The sequence below is a fragment of the Bos indicus genome, chromosome 5, assembly GCF_029378745.1.
Source record: "Bos indicus isolate NIAB-ARS_2022 breed Sahiwal x Tharparkar chromosome 5, NIAB-ARS_B.indTharparkar_mat_pri_1.0, whole genome shotgun sequence".
In the NCBI taxonomy this organism is placed as follows: domain Eukaryota; kingdom Metazoa; phylum Chordata; class Mammalia; order Artiodactyla; family Bovidae; genus Bos; species Bos indicus.
This window is the reverse complement of record NC_091764.1, coordinates 61,105,457-61,124,960: the sequence shown is the minus strand read 5'-3', so window position 1 is coordinate 61,124,960 and position 19,504 is coordinate 61,105,457. Positions and strand designations below refer to the sequence as shown.

The window sequence follows — 19,504 nt, the reverse complement described above, 5'->3', positions numbered from 1 at the left end:
TTAATACTCGTTTAATTTTCCTTGAACACTAAACATAAACTGTTCAAAGAATGATTTTAAGGCTTTTCAAAACTGGAGCACTCCCGTATTTTACCTAAAAATACTTACGGCCAAAGTGATTACAATACAAAGTAAGAGTAAAAGAACTTGCACCTGATGGGAAATTCCTGTGGGTAATTTCATGTAAAGTTAGTCAAGAGCTAGATTTCTGAAGAAACTACATTTATTCTTTTAAGAATTTTACAGACTAATTTTTTATAAAGAAAAATTCAGTAACTGACTAATTTTGCTTTATAAAAGCATTTATAAAGTATTTCCTTTATAAAATATAAAGTATTTCCTTAAATACTCCTGTATTAACCTGAAATACGTAAATATGCCTTGGTACTGTAACTATCACAGACTTGAAACAAACAAAAAAGAAAAGCCTCTATTTGCCCTGTGCCTAAAAACAAATACTCCATGTCCATCAGAGTATTTATGAACATTAAGTATCTGTCTTGTAGCTGACATGGTTTAAGTTATGCGATACTTCTATAATTGTAATGTCACAGATTAATATCCATGTTTTAGGCTTAATCTATTAATAATTATTTATGTTTTTTATCTGCAGTTAAGTTCTAGGAGCATGTGACCATTCAAAGAATAACTAAACTCATATAAGCTTCATCATCTAATATATACTAGTTTTAAAATACTACCATTAAAAAATAGCTACCTGTAAGTTTTTCAAGCACGCTAAATGCAAATTTTAAATACTTAATTTTAAAAACTGAAATTCATTGCCTTATGTAAGATAATTAAAAATCTCTTACCAACTTTATTTTGAATAAACCCATACTGTACCTGGTTACTACCGTGACCAAAAGGAGTACTAGATAAATTAGTGGTTACACTGTGCAAAATAATTTCACCACTGAGAGATCCAGAAGCAATGTAGCAGTCATTCCAATTATATGTTACACAAGTTACTTCATCTTTATGATCCTGAATGAAAGAAATGACAGTAAATAGAGTGCCACACAACTTCCAAACAGCATATTTTTCATGTTTTTTTGTAAATATTATATATTTGTCAATCTAATATTTGCTTAACATTTTCCTCAAAATAATCTAAAAAAAAAAAAAAGTACACAAATGAGTAGTAAACTATCTGATCAGCACCAAGTCTTCAGGGAACAAACTTATTTTTCATAACCATAACAATGATCAGGCACTATGAAACAAGAGACAAAAAGGAAAGGTAATTTTCTAAATGGCATTATGCCTACATTAAAGAATTCACTTCCACTGACAAGTAACATTTATTGCAAGTTGACTATTATGAGAGTCTCTGCCCTTGAGAATATTACTGTTCAACTGGGAAGACAGGATGTTTAAGTAAACATGCAAATGGCAGAATGAATCCTAAAGGAGGGGCAGAGTCAAAGCGTCAGAGGAAAGCGAAAGAGGCTTCACTATGGCTGAGTTGACAAAGGAAGCTTTACAGAAGACAGGAAGCTTGAGTTCAACCTTAAAGAAAGCGATTAAGAGGTAAGTTAGGGGAAGGAGAATGAAACCTAACACTGCAAAATGGAAGAGAGCGGAAAAAAAAAAAAAAAAAAACCCCAAAGCCGAATTGAGAAAGCATGTTTGAGACTTGATAGATGCTGCTTCCGTCTGTTGAGTACCAACTTAGGCTGGAGTTTTAATTATTATTAATCTTTAGAACAAGCATGGGAGGCAAAGTCATTTTTCCTATTTTACAGATGAGTTAACTAAGGTTAACAAACTGCAAGCTCACAGAACTGCCAGTGGCAAAGCTCAGATTCAAGCTTATTTTCCTCCCATTATACTAGCACTGTCTCCCTGATCCACAGGGGAATCCACTTTGAGGAAATAAAACCGTTTAGAACAAACTGAGTTCACAAGGATTATGTTTTCCAAGACTAAATTAAAGGCAGCAGCCTAAGAGCACAGTGGTCAGCATAGTTTTTAACACTTTGATGTCACATCTTAATAACAGAAACAAACCAATCTTTGTATCTAACAATTAATGTAATAACAATAATTGTAGCTATAATATTCCACTTATTTTACAACTTTCTCAAATGGTCCCTGAAGCATGCCAGGAGATGGCTTTATATTTTAGGAAATTCTTTTTCCGTGTAGGTATGTGTGTATATATATAAAATATGTTTAAAATTTCACATGTTAAAACTTTTTTGAAAGACAGAAATTGAAAACAATTTTAAAGATGAACTTCCAAATACCAAAACGATAGAAGTCCAAAAAAGCAATCACAACCAGAGGCTTTCACAATGATTCTTTTCATTTTCTGAAACTGCAAAAGCTATTTAAAGAAACACTAATTATAAATAGTAAATTATTTCAGAAACATTTTATTACCAAGATGAAAATACACACAAAAATAACACAAATAGCAGCAGAGAACTAAGAAGCAATATCTCCAAACTGATTACCAGATTGAATACTATCATCCCAAAATCACTCTCACTTTTTCAAAGAGCCTTAAAAAAATCTTTAATGACAATAAACCATATTTTTTTTAAAATGAAGGAAGTGGTCCACTCAAGAGCAGAACAAAGTGAAAAAATAAGGAAAAAGTTTTAACCCCAGCAACACAGTAACATACATGGAAGGAAAAATAAACTCAAAAAAGTAAGCTTTTGGCTACACATCTTTATATTCCCTAACAAATCTCACTTCATTCTGAAGCTGCTTATTGTTATCATAAAAGCTCAAAATTAAATTTTGGTAATTACTAATAAACACATTTCTGTAAAGATTTTTTTTAAAAAGTTGCTTACCTTAAGAGATCGATGAACTCTTTTTGATTTTAAATCCCAAATATTAACAGTATTATTTAGGCCTCCGCTTACCAAATACATAGATGTTGAATTTAAACTGACACATGTCTGCTTTTGCTATTAAAAAAAAAAAAGTCATGTTAATAGAGACCAGAGCTGACTATCAATTCTCATCCAACACTTGGTAAGCACATGAAAAACATTTGAGTGAAATGCTATAGACATGTCAATTCTTGTACTAAAGATTCAGCTCTCATCATCTTTCACAAGAATTCAACAGTCTGCAAAGTGTTCAAAATGGCTTTAAGGAAATCAACCAGATTCATGTTCTTCTCACATAAAGGTGGTGACAGAGGAAGCTTAGGAAACCAGCAAGTCTCAGAGTCCCTTTAGGGCTTACTTGCCCTGCATATTTCCCTTTAACAAAACCTGCTCTTATACTCCACAGAATATCTCAAATCAAAATCAACCCACAGCTCAGAAAATTCTAAAGGTAGAGGAGACTTTGAAGAATGCCTAGTTTAAACCCTTCAATTTACAGAGGGGGAAGTTTTATAAAGAGGACAAGATACTAGTCCCAAGGCACAGTGCATCTCCCCCAAATGGACCAAATCTCAAACATCCTGTCATCAGAAACTAATTCTACACTCTTCCCCCCTACTGTAAGGTCCCATTCATCCAACTACTCAAGACAGAAGTTCAGAAGGAACCTTGTTTCCTTGTTCTCCCTCCACTCAGTCTATCAGCAAGTTCTCTAAACTCCAACCGTAAAATATACCCCACAGGGTGCCCCCCTCTATCGACGGTCACTGCAAGCACCCTGATCCAAAACTTGCCAAAGCACAACAGCAGCCTCCTAACTGGTTGTCTGCCTTCCACTCTTGCTTCCCTACATTCCATGTTCTATACATAGAGTGACCTTTATGAAATGTATATCAAATCATGTGTCTTAAAATCCTCAGTGGCTTCTAATCACACCTAAATTCCAAACTCATCATCAAGCTGGCTTTCAATGCCCTATTCATCTAGCCCTTCCTTAACTGGTCTCTCACCAGTTTCCTCCCCACCCACTGATTCTCTAGGCACAAGGACCATCTTCCATTCCTTAAATGTAATGACACTATATTTGCCTCCAGACTTCTACACAGCTATTCTTGCCTGGAAAGTCAATTCCCCTGAACCTTGGCTTGAATGACTTCACCTGATCAGTAGATATCAACTTAAATACCACAACTTCAGAAGACCCCTTCCCCACCTAACTAACTGCTAACTAACCACCTGCTAACTCAATAACGTACTTCAGCTCTCTGCATAACAACTTACCACTATCACTGGGTACTGTTTACTCATTTATTCTGTGTCTTTCACCAGAATGTTAGTTTCCTTAGAGCAAAGACCATATCCATGTTCAATAAATATTTATAGAACAAATGGCTAAAAATACAGTGGTAACCAAGTTTTCTCATAATGAGTATGTATGCATGTCATCTATCTGGTGGTATCATCAGTAACTATGCTACAATGTTGCACGGTTGTTGTTTTTTTCCTATTAACTTTCAGATACACTATATAGTTACATTAATTATTCCCACTCCAGCTGAACACCATAAGGGGGCAGGGCAGGGATAGAAATTAATTCCAAAGGGTACATTTTGTGACTGAAGGCAAATTACTTAGCTCTAGGCAAGTAATCTCATCTTTCTAAGCCTACATTTCTACCTTTGAGAAATGAGAGATGAGGACCTGATCTACTGTTCTTGATAGTCCATGCATTTCAAAAACATCCTCTGCTCAAGAGAGCACCAGATTCTTAAAAGGGTGCAGATGGCCTCCTCTCTCTCCCCCAAGGTTTCTTCCAGCTTTGAAATTCTAACCGAGTCAAAAGTATTAACACACAAAAATATCAGGGGCACATTACATCAATATTTCAGTATGGTCACTATAATTCTCTTGCAGACATCATTCGAGGAATTGACTTTGGTCTAAATAGACTAATAAAATTTAGAATCTGGTTATTACTGCAGATCAGGAGTTTACCTTTAAATAAAATAGATAAGAATGGCATCCATCAAAGATCAATATATTAAAATCCCAATCATCAAAAACAACTGAAATTATTCATAAGGGCGCAGAACAAAACCTTTATTTTTAGCTGCTTACCCTAATGAGAGGATTTTTTATGTTAATGTATTATTAATGTAGGTAGTGAACTTAAATAATTAATGGAAATTGGTTATTACAGGAATCCTGTACCCTAAGACAAAAGCAATGGGTAGAATCTTAAAATCTGAAGATAACATCAGGTCAAATTTCTAGGTTATCATATCCATTATCATACTGTCAAGACCAATCTGTCTACTTTAGAGAGGTAAAATACAAAACCAAAGAAAACTAGTATGGACTTTAAATAAAGTTCCACCTTAAACAGTGGCAGAAGTGGAGATCAAAACTGTTTTTGTTTTTTGACTTTTTATTTGTTTTGGCTGGATCAGGTCTTAGTTGCAGCATGCAGGGTCTTTTGTTGAGGCATGTGAGACCTCGTTCCTGGACCAGGGCTCGAACCTGCATCCCTTGCCCTGGAAGGATTCTTAACCACTGGACTACCAGGGCAGTCCCCAAATCAAGACTGTTTTGATGTTGATATTTAATTCAACAAATGTTAGCTGATCAACTTGGACATGATCTGAAGATCCAAAAATGACTAAGATGTTCTGCCTGCTCTTGAAGAGTACAGTTTACCTTTACCGCCCAGTGGCACTCTGGGGATGCAGATTCAATCCCTAGTCCGGGAACTAGATCCCACATATCTCAACTCCACTTACTGAGGCTGAAAGGCAAGTGCCATTCCTACCCTTAACACACATTCTATCTGTCCCAGTCTCCACCACCTGTGGGCTGGAACTGATGCTGAGGCCAATCCTACCAGACACCTTTAGGAAAGGACTGCTAGAAATAAAAGGACTGCTAGAAATTCTAAGTCATTTTTATTAATATGTTAGATGAACTCATATTGTGTAGTCCTGCTGTGTTCCACTTCAAAGCAACTGGAGGAGAACAATTACTAATTAGGCCACCTTATCTACTCCAGTGTATAAAATCATGACAACTCATTATGGCTTAGAGTCCACCATAAAACTTTGAAATTTAAAAAAAGAACCATCAACTACATATTCCTTTTTATTTAGATCTTATTTAAAATGGAAACAAATTTCAAGAAATATGTGATTGGAAATGAAAAAGCCAGTATTATCCTGAATCAGAGGGATAAACTTATGAAACAAAAGGGTAAGAATATATAGTGAGAAATTTGTTTAAATGCTCTGGAACCAAAGCTCATTTTGACAAAGCCTGTTCTGTTACAGGAGGGCTTGGAGAGGCTCAGGTAGCACCCACTGGACCAAAGCTAAAGCAGAAGGTCACCATCAGATAAGGGTCTTTAGCTGATGGTGCTGAGCCTATTGTTAGTAAGGGAAGGGCTACATCATTAGGACCCTTTTGGTCAGATCAACCTAGGAACCTTGGTGGAACATAGTCCTAAAAAGCCACAGCAATACCAGGAAACCTCCAACAGAGGGAAAATGGAGATGCCACCTAGCTGACGAAATCTAAGTCCTTGATTGCTCCCCTAGGATCCAATATTATTTTACCTAAAGATGTATCAGTAAGCACACTTATCTCACCTTCAAGTGTTAACTGTATTCTTTTAAGCTCAGGTTAAGAATAATGCTTTTAAACTCCTTTAAATTTAGTTGTTAGCACCATAATAAATAAGCAATTACCACGCAAGCAGGACTAAGATTTTTAAAAGTTTAAAAAAAAAATCACTTACCCCTTCACCAAGCTCTAAAAGCGGGACAGGTTTACATTTGCAACTTGAAACAACTATTTTGTCACCACTGGAAGATGCTGTCACTAGAAAGTTATCTAAATCAAGAGTTATGGAACATCAAACAATCCAAGAGCAGCTCTAGCACTCGACTATCACCATAAGAAATGTGATGATAAAAGCAAGCACACTAAACTAAGAAGACAAACAATGAACATAGTTGATACATTAGCTTTCAAAACTGGCTCAGATTACTAATTACTAAGACTAATTCTCTTTACTACTGCAGGGAAGAACTATCCTTTTTGACTTTGCTATCACTTGAAAGCTATTTAACCTGTGTGAAATACTACCCCATTTTCAAAGAGTAGGCCAGAAGGTCTAATTTTATCCTTCAAGAATGAGAACATGATAAAAGCAACATCAAGCAAATACCAATCAGCCTTTTCTTCTACACATATGGTTTAAGATAATTATTTAGTAATGCAGTGCTTGATACCAGTTTAAGCTAGGAAGCAAATGTCCATATTAGTCTCCTATTTTTCCACTAAAAAATAAAGCCTGATATTTCCTGGAATGGAATGGACTGGAATGCTTATGATAGAGAATTTCAATTTTTAATGTATTAAGAATATTATAGTGTATGTAGCAAATATAAGTAAGTGCGATTACACAGCACCTATGAGTTTTACTTTAACTTTATTTCGGCTCAATTAAATTTAAATTATTTAAAATACAATTTTAAATTATTAAAATAAGAATTATTTAAAATTTGATTTAATAATTTAAAATTAAATTTACCTTATTTCACATAAATAAGTGAAATAATCAGTAAACACAAAATAATGTAAGTATTTTTACATGACTAAACACAATAATACAACCAAGAACAAGAGCCTGATTTTGAGAGTCAAAACAAAATATCAGAAGTTTAAACATACACTTTTAACAAGCAAAGTCCAAACTGCATTACTTTAAGTGATTTGTAGAACATTCAGCTATTTTGTGAACAGACCATGGACTGTAATTTTATCATGACATATGATTCAAACAAAATCACTTCCACCTATCTAGATTTTACAATATTGAAAAAAATAAATCATTTTCCCTTTCCTTGGCTTCTTCCTATGTTTACTGTTACTCTTCTTTATAGAATATATTAAAGAAAGGACTGAAAGAAGATACTACAAAAGTATACTCAAGTTACTCCACTTATTTCTCATATAGTTTTAGAAGTCTTAAGAAAGTGAGGAGTGTTACCTGGAGGGCCAAAAAAATAATAAACTGATTTAAAAAAAAAAAGAAAACTGATCTTCATGGCTGCTGCTGCTGCTGCTGCTGCTAAGTCGCTTCAGTCGTGTCCGACTCTGTGCGACCCCGTAGACGGCAGCCCACCAAGCTCCCCCGTCCCTGGGATTCTCCAGGCAAGAACACTGGAGTGGTTGCCATTTTCTTCTCCAATGCATGAAAGTGAAAAGTGAAAGTGAAGTCACTCAGTCATGTCTGACTCTTCATGACCCCATGGACTGCAGCCCACCAGGCTCCTCGGTTCATGGGATTTTCCAGGCAAGAGTACTGGAGTGGGGTGCCATCACCTTCTCCCGATCTTCATGGCATCTCACCATTAACTCTGTCCTTGGAATCCATGCTAAGCGGTCCCCAAATATCTGAGTCTGGGAATCCCTTGGTCTTCAGTAACTAACCTCTAAGGAAGGCATCAAAGCCTCAATAGGAATAAAACTATACAAAGGTTTCCAGTGCACATGTACTTATACAAGAAAACTACAGAAATAAAACCAGTTTCCAAAACCCAAAGGACACCATCACATTGTCATAGTCACAGCAATTTTGTTGCTAGACCTTTAAGTGGTTTATCAGTAAATGCCAACTCCTGATAAAACTCCTTGGAATAAAAAATAATCACTAAGAATTGGTACTTTTATGCAGTAAGTAACAGAAAATTAAGCTCTAAACATAATAAAAATCTAATAATAGAAGCAACATCACATATTTGTCACTCTCTTTAAACATTTCCCCCCACTATAGATCTGCAGAGGGCTTCAAAAACACAGTCCCCTCACATGAGTTTGATTAACAGGGAGCCAAAGTAACTTACTTTGCTACTTTAATACAAAATCAAGGAATGATAAGAGGAAAGTTTAATTCAATAAGAAAACTTGTCATTTTTGTTATATATATTTACAAGAATAATTAGACTGGGCATGAAAACTTTCTAATGTTTTTGTTCATGAATCATTCATATTTTAAAGCTTTGATATTTTTACTTTCATCAAGAAGCCGAATATTACTACTTTGATACTGATAAGATCAGACACATGTTCAAGCTTAATCTGTTATTTAAGAAACACTGTATGAGTTCCACAAAAGAATGGTTATCTCTACCATACCAAGAATACAGAACATTTTCATACAAAAGGTGGTAACAGTACTTTGTTTCCAGCAATGGTTCTCAACTGAGGATGATTCTGGCCCCTCACAGAATTGATATGTGGCAATTCTGAAGATGCCTCGCAGCTGTCACCACTGGGGCTACTGGTATCTCATTGGTAGTGGTCAAGAAGGCTTCTAACCATCCTACAACACACAGGGCAGCCTCCATGACAAAACATTATCTGGCCCAAAATGTTAGTAGTGAGATATTGAGAAATCCCTATTTATGAGTTCATTTTATCCACCAGGAACTTCCCTGGTAGTCCAGTGGTTAAGGGTCTGCCTTGCAGTGGAAGGGACATTGGTTTGATTCCTGGTCAGGGAACTAAGATCCAACATGCCACTGGGGAGCACTACAAATAAAGAGCCTGCAGAGAGCCTGCACACCGCAATAAAAGACCACACGTGACTCAACTAAAACTCAGAGAAGCCAAATAAATGAACTTGGGCTTCCCAAGTGGCGCTAGTGGTAAAGAAACTGCCTGCCAATGCCAGAGACCTAAGAGATGTGGTTTCAATCCCATGGTTGGGAAGATTCCCTGGAGGAGGGCATAGCAACCCACACGAGTATTCTTGCCTGAAGAATCCCATGGACAGAGCAACCTGGTGGGCTACACTGCGTAGGGTCACAAAGAGTTGGACAAAATTGAAGCGACCTAGTACACAGAATTTACTAAGACAGGAAGGATAGGAATCAGAAACATAAAAACCTTAGGAAAATTCAATCAAGATTATTTATCTTTTTGGGAAACAAGACTATTTTCAACACAGATACAATGGAAGAGAAATACAGGAAATACCTCAGTAACATGGAAATGTTCTACAATTTTTATCTCCTCCCTCAACTTTGGCTTTTGTCTTCAAGTTCTGTCTTGAATTTCCCAACTAGATCCACAAATACGCAAATGGAGAAGGCAATGGCACCCCATTCCAGTACTCTTGCCTGGAAAATCCCATGGACGGAGGAGCCTGGTAGGCTGTAGTCTATGGGGCCGCTAAGAGTCGGACACGACTGAGCGACTTTACTTTCACTTTTCACGTTCATGCAGTGGAAAAGAAAATGGCAACCCACTTCAGTGTTCTTGACTGGAGAATCCTAGGGACGGGGGAGCCTGGTGGGCTGCCGTCTATGGGGTCACACAGAGTCGGACATGACTGAGGTGACTTAGCAGCAGATGCAAAACATCATTCCAGAACTTTCAGGATTATTTCCACCATTACCTACCTTATTCCATTTAATTCAATAATGAACTGTTGACACAAAACTCTATGGTCTGCAACTAGTAGCTAACATATATTTTTAATACCAGTGCTGTTAAATGTAGTGGGTTGCAAATAAATTTTTTTAATGAAATCAATGGAGAATATCAGTTTTCAATCACATGATATGTCATTGTTTAGTCGCTAAGTCATATCTGAATCTTTGCAACCCCATGGACTATAGCCTGCCTGGTTCCTCTGTCCATGGGATTTCCCAAGCAAGAATACTGAAGTGGGTTGCCATTTCCTTCTCCAATGGATCTTCCTGATCCAGGCATTGAACCCATATTTCCTGCGTGGCAGGTAGATTCTTTAATACTGAGCCACCCGGAAAGCCCCTATCATATGACATATTGTTTATTAAATTCCTATTTCATTTTATCTTTCACAGCTATGCCAAATATATTTCTCATTATGGATCACACAAAAAAGTTTCACTGCTACTGGATGTTTAACATAGTGGTTATTTTTGTTTTTTTTAAAAAAGGATACTATTGCTGCTCCAACACACTGAGCTGATAGCATGTGGTGCGGTGTGTGGGTTGAATTTATCCACCAGTGTCATAGATGAAGCATCCCATATTTTAACATCATCTCCCGATGAAGCAAATCTGAGGTTTTCCTGCATGACTGCACCTACAAATTGTTTAAAACAACATGCTTTAAAAACAATTAATAGGTTTAAAACAAACAAAAAAAAAGAGTTAAAATGAGGCATCTTATCCAAAACAAGTGGCTGCACACTTTCACTTGTGTCCCAGAGACTGCGCTCACCACAAAGATGAGTTACTGGATGGATCTTCCTAAAATGTAAACTGGATGGTCTTAGCTGACCTTCCCAATGGCTCTCCACAGCAGTTGCAATGAAATGTAGCCTCCTTAGTGTGGAGAGTTTCATAAATTGGCCTGATGTAACTTTCCTTTCTTCCCCGGGGCCACCAAACACACTGGCCTTCTTTCTCACCTCCAAGTGTTTCTGTTACCTCGTCTGCCAGGAATGACCTTTCCCAATTTCCCAGGGTCATCTCCTTCACATCATCCCAGTCTTAGCTCATGTTTCTTCCTCAGAAAGGCCTTCCCTGACCACCATGGCTAAACCCATTGTTCTAAACCCCATTCTCCTGTTCCACTTTTTCATGGCCCTTCCTGCTATCTGCAATTCTTATTCTCATAACATCTGTGGCCCTTGACTTGACCAAAACTGTCTTGTCTTGTTAATTACTGGTCATCAAACATTCCTGGCACACAGTTGGTATTCAACAAATAACTGTTGGTTAGGTAAATGCCTCATCTTGAAAAAAAAAAAAAGATATGATAAACTCTAGCACTCCTGCAGGTTAGAATCCCACCACTGCAGGTCTTCCAAATAACTCTAAAATTAGCAAATACAACCTGAGAAGATGTCACTAAGTCCCTATACCAACACCTGATCCACAATGCCTTCGCTTGTATTATCTATTCACAGTTCGAATCCATAATTCCTACAAAGTGATTTCACAAACCCAGGCCGTCTAAAAGACAAAACACACATAGTAGTGCATGATGGGTAAGAAGAAAAAAAAAAAAGGTCAAAAACAGCCTGGGAGAAAGGGGAAGGGAAGGGAAGGGTCTAAAAATATACCTTCACATCTTCCTGGTGTGGACAGTGTCAAGAGAGTGGCAGAGCTTAAGTGATGTCACAGGTTCCCAAGTCATCAACAAAACATCACATTTGTAAGGATATTTCAGAGGACAATTTAGAGACATAGTAAAATACAGGGCTCTTTCAACTCTCAAGAGACAGAAATTTTAATGTGTTTATAATGAGGCTGAAATTTCGTTAACTAGAAAAGTCACTTATGTGATTCACTCTGCTTCATTCAGCAGATAAAAACAGTTCTACTAAGAGCCCTTAGTCACCTGTTGAAATGTAGACACAGTGTTTGGATTTGGTGGCTTAACATGTTATAACTTATGCCCTTTGGATTCCTCCTCAACAACAATGAAATGCTGGAAAAGCATCTGTAAACCCAGGAAACAACATTGAAAGATGTCTTTACTGTAATCTTAGACCACACATGTTGAGCGGTGTGATGTAGCGGAAAGATCACTTTAGTCCTGGCTCAGATGACCTGCCCCTGAGTTAGGTGACAGTCAGTTTGGCCGAGTCACTCAATGTCTGTTTGCTCCTCTCAAAGGAGAGCGGGGAAAGGCCCATCAACCAGTGTTCTGAGAACTGAGCACACTTAAGGGCGCGGCATACTAGCCGCAGAAAGAGGCTCCCATCAAAAGTGAGCTGTCAGGACACACGACCGTAACACCATCAGCCTCGCGGCTACAAGAAACAACTCACTACACTGAGCTTAAGTAAAAGCTCTCCAACTTTCTTTCACCCAAAATGCATTTTACTCGCAGGAGTCTTGCTCAACTGGAGTTACCTTGTTAAATGCATTCGAGCGCCTGCTAAACGAGTCGAATTTGAGAGGTTTACAAAAAGGTAACGGGACTGCTAGCAAGCGCAAACTTTGCGGAGTCGGTGCAGCCCCCGGAGCCGCCCCCGACCTGCCCCAGTCGACCCGGGCCACCTCTCAGGCCCGACCGGAGGCGCGCGACCCCGGCCCGCGGCTCCGGGGCACTTCCCCGCCAACCCGGCCGCCGCGCCCCTGCCCGACCCGCTGGATCGCGGGGAGCCCAGGGACCTCCGACCCGCCCCCTGAGGTGATCGGAGGGCGGGTGGGGAACCAGGAGAGGGCAAGTACGCGGCGGGCGGCGGGCCCTACCCCGGAACCTCCGGAACCTCACCTCTCAGCCGCCGTACACCGGGGGCCTCGGCGCGGCCCGCTCCGGCGCTAGGCTTCCGGCTCCCGCCTGAACTGTTAAACTTCGGCGGCCGGAAGTCCCGCCTCTGAGTGGCGTCACCAGGAGAGGCGCTTCCCCAAGGAGGGGCTCAAGTTGACAAGGCAGAGCCAGGGACAGTGCTGGGCCTGGGTTCGAGTCCTGATCCAAGCGCCTGGGACGGAAGGGCGGGAACTGAGGGCCTGGGCGGCTCCTCTCTGCTCCAGGGAGGCGCTGGTGCCGCTGGCTGCTTCCCTTTTGTCATCCATTTGTTCGCTGACTGCCTCTTGCATGCCAGGCCCTTTGCTAGACTGGGTTTACAGTGCTGAGTTTAGCCTGGGAATACAGGGGTTGGGTCAGCGCTCTTGGTCTCTAGCCAGGTGGAGCTACAATCCAGTATAAGGGGCAGACGATCATAAATAATTACATACTTAAATGAAAAGCGGAAACTCTTGAGAGTTGCCTCAGAGAAAAGGTATAAAATGTATGAAAGGGAAATGAACATGGATGTGAGTTTGGGAAAGGCTTCCCGGAAGAGGAAACCATGGAGAGCCAAGAATACCCGATGCAATTTACAAACCAGGAGACACGATGAGAAAAGCTAAGAAATAATGGAAAGCATAAGTGTCTTCAGATATCAGACTTCAAAACCTGTGATTTTTTTTTTCCAAATCGTGCTGTGGGGTCAGGAACATTCCCATCTGGTTGGGAATTTTTTGGAAGGAGATGCTTCTCAGAGTGGAAAAAGGAGTAGGTGAATTGAGCTTTCATATGCTCCTTATACCAGGGCCCTTTTGTTTTTAAAGCTCTACTGACAATTTTTGCCGAGAGTCCTTATAAAATATAGGGCATTTCTTCTACAAACAGTGTTATTATTCTTTCAGCACAAGTACATACTTGGATTGTGTTTCTGAACTAGGTACATAAGCCCTGGTTATTTGCACCAATATTGCAAATAACTGGAAAACTAATAAGTATGGAGAAAACACTTTTTCAGAGCAGAAATTGAAGTCCTAAAAAAGCTGTAAAGATTGATAGGGAGCCTCAAAACGAAAAAGATAGGGAGCAGGAACTGCCTTAATTGTAGTGTACGGTTCTTGAGGTTATTAAATCAATTTTGAAAGGGATGGGAGCCAGAAAGTTGGGAGATAAAATAGGGTAAGAGTAGAGACAGGAAGGATAAGGGCAAAGAGAAGAAAGAAAAGACAGCTAAATCTCTGAAAATGAAGACAGAAAAGTGAAGATTAGAATATATGAAACAATAATGATACATTAATATATAACATTGATACAATGACATATATAATAATATTTATGGAGCACACACTTCGCTAAACTCTATATGTCTGTATATGCATAAAGTATATATATATATGTGTGTGTTATATAGTATAGTGTGTATAAAGTGTATATATGTGTGTGTGTGTGTGTGTGTGTGTGTGTATGTGTTATTATAGATTTAAGGCAGGAGGTGAAGGGGACGACAGAGGATGAGATGGTTGGATGGTATCACCAACTCGATGGGCATGAGTTTGAGCAAGCTCCAGGAGTTGGTGATGGACAGGGAAGCCTGGCATGCTGCAGTCCACGCCATCGCAAAGAGTTGGACACGGCTGAGCAACTGAACTACTGAAACTCTTAGCATGATGCTCTTTATAATATACAAATCTGATCATATGACTACTTAAAACCTTTAGAATAAAGTCTAAACTCCTTTGCAGGTGGTGCTAGTAGTAAAGTGTCCACCTGCCAGTGCAGGCGATAAAAGAGATTCGGTTCGATCCCTGGTTCAGGAAGATCCTCTCGAGGAGGAAATGGCAACCCACTCCAGTATTCTTGCCTGGAAAATTCCTTGGACAGAGGAGCCTGGTGGGCTACAGTCCATGAGGTCGCAAAGAGTCGGACACGACCGAGCGACTGAGCACTAGGCCCTTCACTGCCTCATGCTGTTGTTTGCGGCTCCTCTCTGACTATCTGTTCAGCCTTACTGATCACATATGCTATGCATCACTTGTCCAGCCTTTGCCCTTGGAGAGGGCATGTTAAAACACGTCCCTCTGCCTCTCTCCAATTTGATCAAGTGGCAAAGACTGAGAAACTGTCCTCCCCTGCTGGCTTCTACCATGGCATGCTGGGCCTACCCTCATGGACTATAAATCATGTGTTCGTCTACTCATTGACCCCCAGACTAGACTCAAAGCTCACAGTGGCTGCATAGGAAAAATATTTCTTTGTGTTCCCAGTTCCTAGCATGATGCCTGACACAAAGGAGTTGTTTAATAAATGTTTGATAAATGAACGAATGAATGCATAAATCTGTTTTTCAGAACCCTGTTTTTAAATTTTACCAGTAAAGTGGAAAATGGACTGCTGGTAGGGAGTCTGAGAGCATGCCGACTAGTTAAGAGCTAATTGACATATTCCAGACAAGATGAAGAGGACCTGGACTCAGGCAGAAGCAATGGGAATGGAAATAAGGAGTCAGAATCAAGAGACTTTTGTTCCAAAAAACAAAAGATATTTTATGAGCAAATGCAATTGATTGAGCGCTATGTACTTTCTGAAGGATGGCTCCAGTGTTTTAAATTTAGACAAAAAGCTGGAAAGCCAGCCATACCCTGTGAGAAGCAATCAATCAACAAACTTCATGAAAGTGAGAAGAGGTGACTGAAGTCGACAAAGAGGTTAGCAAGGCACACAGAGTCTCTGATACAGAAATAAAAGTGAGTGTTTTAACTGCCGAAGAATCAAGAGACTGACAAGGAGAGTGAGGATGTTAGTGCAGAGGATGTAATAACTGGAAAAGTTTGCTTCAGCCCTTAATGTAGTAATAAAATTTGCAGACAGCTTACAATACCACACTAACTGTGAAGATATACATTATACAAGCTGCCTTCCATTTTGATGAGGGGGTATAAAAAATAAGCAAATGTATTTCTGGGATTTATTGGGAGAAAATAACTAACTTCCAGGGCATGTCATAGGATCAGGGCAGCCTCATCCCAGTTAACACTTGACATCTTCAGAGCTGTAACATGAAGTTAGCACCTACAACATCCCTAAACAAAAAGGTGCTGTTATAGTATCTGTGCTACTAGTCCAAGTGTGGAGAAAGGAGATGAAGGGATATTTCTTAGGCATCTACTGTGTGCGGGACACCATGGTTTATCAGCTCTATTTTTAAAAAATTAACCTAAGTTGTTAAGCTGTCATAACTGACTTTGGGAAATTCTTCTTGAGCTTTTTGTGAAAAAAAAAAGAAAATGTGTAATTGTATTTTTTTCTGAATAGGTAATGAATACATATTGTAAAGACATTGACTAATGAGTGCAAAGAGGTAGAGTTAAAAATAAATCTTCCTCTACCCCTGATACTGAGCCACAATTACCTTCCTTTAGGACAGTTGTTGTTCAGTCGCTAACTGGTGTCCAACTCTTTGTGACCCCGTGGAGTGCAGAATGCCAGGCTTCTCTGTCTTTCACTATCTCTCAGAGATTGCTCAAATTCATGTCCATTGAGTTGGTGATGCCATCCAACCATCTCATCCTCTGTCACCCCCTTCTCTTCCTGTCCTCAATCTTTCCCAGCACTAGGGGCTTTTCCAGTGAGTTGACTCTTTACATCAGGTGGCCAGAGTATTGGAGCTTCAGCTTCAGCATCAGTCCTTCCAAAGAATATTCAGGACTGATTTCCTTTAGGACTGACTGGTTTGATCTCCTTGCTGTCCAACCAAGGGACTCTCTAACATCTTCTCCAGCACCACAATTTGAAAGCATCAATTCCTCGGTGCTTAGCCTCCTTATGGTCCAACTCTCACATCCATACATGACTACTGGCAAAAACCATAGCCTTGACTACTGACAAAAACCATATGGATCTTTGTCAGCAAAGTGATATCTTTGCTTTTTAATATGCTTTCTAGCTTTATCATAGCTTTTCTTCCAAGGAGTAAGTGTCTTCTAATTTCTTGGCTGCAGTTACCATCTGCAGCAATTTTGGAGCCCAAAAATAAAATCTGTCACTGTTTCCACTTTTTCCCCATCTATTTGCCATGAAGTGATAGGACCTGATGCCGAGATCTTAGTTTTTGAATGTTGAGTTTTAAGCCAGCTTTTTTACTCTCCTCTTTTACCATCAAAAGGCTCTTTAGTTCCTCTTTACTCTCTGCCATTAGAGTGGTATCATCTGCATATCTGAGATTGTTGATTTTCTCCTGGCAGTCTTGATTCCAGCTTGTGATTCATCCAGCCTAGTATTTTGTATGATATACTCTGCATATAAGTTAAATAAGCAGGGTGACAATATACAGTCTTGACATACTCCTTTCCCAATTTTGAACCAGTCCGTTGTTCCATGTCCAGTTCTAACTGTTGCTACTTGGCTTGGTATATGCAGGCCTCTCAGGTTTCTTTAGGACAATAACTAGAAATAATTTCTTGTGTACCCTTCCAGGAATATTCTATGCATATGGCCAATTTTATATAATTTTTTCCAAATTTCTTCAGTGTACACGGAACACAAACATTAACTTCCTATATCTGTTTTGTGCTTTATTTTGTAACTTTGTCTTGGAGAGTTACCCATCTTAGTACTTATTAGTCTCATTCCTTTTCCTGGCCACATGATATTCCACTCTGTGGATGTATCATATTTTATTTAGTGAAGCCTCTGTTAGTGAATACTAAAGATGTTTCCAGATATTCTTTATGCATACATAGTTTCTCATACATGCAAGTAGAACAATATATGTTCCACTATTCATAAGTGAGCAACATACAAAATTTCAAATGTGCTAGTAGTTAAAACAGACATTTAAAATTGTTCTTATTAATGTATTATATTTAATGCACTATTGTCATTTCAACATATGGTTGTTGTTTTTCAGTCTCTCAGTCATGTCCAACTCTTTGCAATCCCATAGACTGCAGAATGCCAGACCCCTCTGTCCTCCACTGTCTCCTGGTGTTTACTCAAATTTATGTACATTAAGTCGGTGATTCTATCTAACCATCTCATCCTCTGCCACCTGCTCCTCCTTTTGCCTTCAATCTTTCCCAGAATCAGGGTCTTTTCCAATGAGTTGACTCATTGCATCAGGTGGCCAAAGTATTGGATTTTCAGCTTCAGCATCAGTCCTTCCAGTGAATATTCAGGATTGATTTCCTTTAGGATTGACTGGTTTGATCTCCTTGCAGTCCAAGGGACTCTCAAGAGCCTTCTCCAGCACCACAGTTCTAAAGCATCAGTTTTTGGTGCTCAGCCTTCTTATGGTCCAACTCTCACATCTTTACATGACTACTAGAAAAACCATAGCTTTGACTATATGGATCTTTGTAAGTCATTATAAAAAAATTAATAATGAGATATTTTACATTTTTCTTTGTACTAAGTCTTTGGAATTCAGTGTGTATTTTATACATAATGTACATCTCAATTCAGATGAGCCACCTTTCAAGTGCTCAGTAATGAGATGTTGCCACAGGGTACTGTATTGGATAGCATAGATACATACATCCCCAGAAATGGAATTGCTCAGAAGAGTATGTGCATAAATTTTATGGTCATTGCCAAATTGTCTTTCAAAGAAGTTGTATCTGTGTACATTCCCCTCAGGTAAGAAACAGTATATCACTGAGTTTTAATTTGCATTTGCTTTATTACACATGAGGTTGAGTATCTCTTTACATGTTTAAAAGCTATTTATATTTCCTTTTCTGTGGATTATTTTTGAGACCTATGTCTGTATTTTTTTCCTACTGGGTTGGTCTTTTTCCTTATTGATGTATGAATTAAAACAATCCCTTTATGTGTCATAAATGTTGCAAACAGTTACCCTCTTTGGCTTTGGTTGTGGTATTTTTTTGCCACATAAAAATGTTTACATTTTATGCAATCAAAATATCACTATTTACAGTTTCTGAATTTGCTCATGCTTATAGAAGTCTTCTTCTCTCTAAGATTCTTTCCAAAACCTTTTCCATGACCTCTTCTAATCCTCACAACACATTTATGAAACTAGTGTCATTATTTCCATTTTACATAGGAGAGGATGGATGCTTAGAGAAATGTTTATAATAGATTGTGTAAAGATACCCATTTAATAAACAACAAAGTTAGTATTAAAATCTATCTGCCTCTAAAGGCTATGCTTACTCTTTTGATTAGCCTGTAAAGATCAATATAATCTGTGTTAGATGTCTTACTATTGTCCACTTCTTTTAAGTTCTAGTGCTATATTAAATATATCATTATTATCAATAACTAGAACATCACGACAATCTAACACCAGATACCCACAAAATTCCAGATACATAGAAACTAGCAGTTTAGACATTCCTGTGGT

General features: G+C 38.7%; 1 protein-coding gene across 2 annotated transcripts in view; it reads right to left on the bottom strand.

The window, feature by feature from the left end:
* NEDD1 (NEDD1 gamma-tubulin ring complex targeting factor) overlaps positions 1-13,258 on the bottom strand; it is a 51,644-nt gene extending 38,386 nt beyond the window's left edge. Inside the window, exons 1-5 of one of the 2 annotated variants that reach the window (XM_019961130.2) lie at positions 13,129-13,258; positions 10,840-10,983; positions 6,640-6,734; positions 2,811-2,927; positions 847-987 (exon numbers count right to left, since the gene is read on the bottom strand). In XM_019961130.2, the coding sequence (XP_019816689.2) occupies positions 847-987; positions 2,811-2,927; positions 6,640-6,734; positions 10,840-10,975 (489 nt within the window). In that variant the 5' untranslated portion in view covers positions 10,976-10,983; positions 13,129-13,258. Of the gene's footprint in view, positions 1-846; positions 988-2,810; positions 2,928-6,639; positions 6,735-10,839; positions 10,984-12,764; positions 12,906-13,128 lie in introns of those variants that run through there. The other variant, XM_019961131.2, reaches the window with a different exon arrangement.
* Between the last annotated feature and the right edge of the window lie 6,246 nt (positions 13,259-19,504).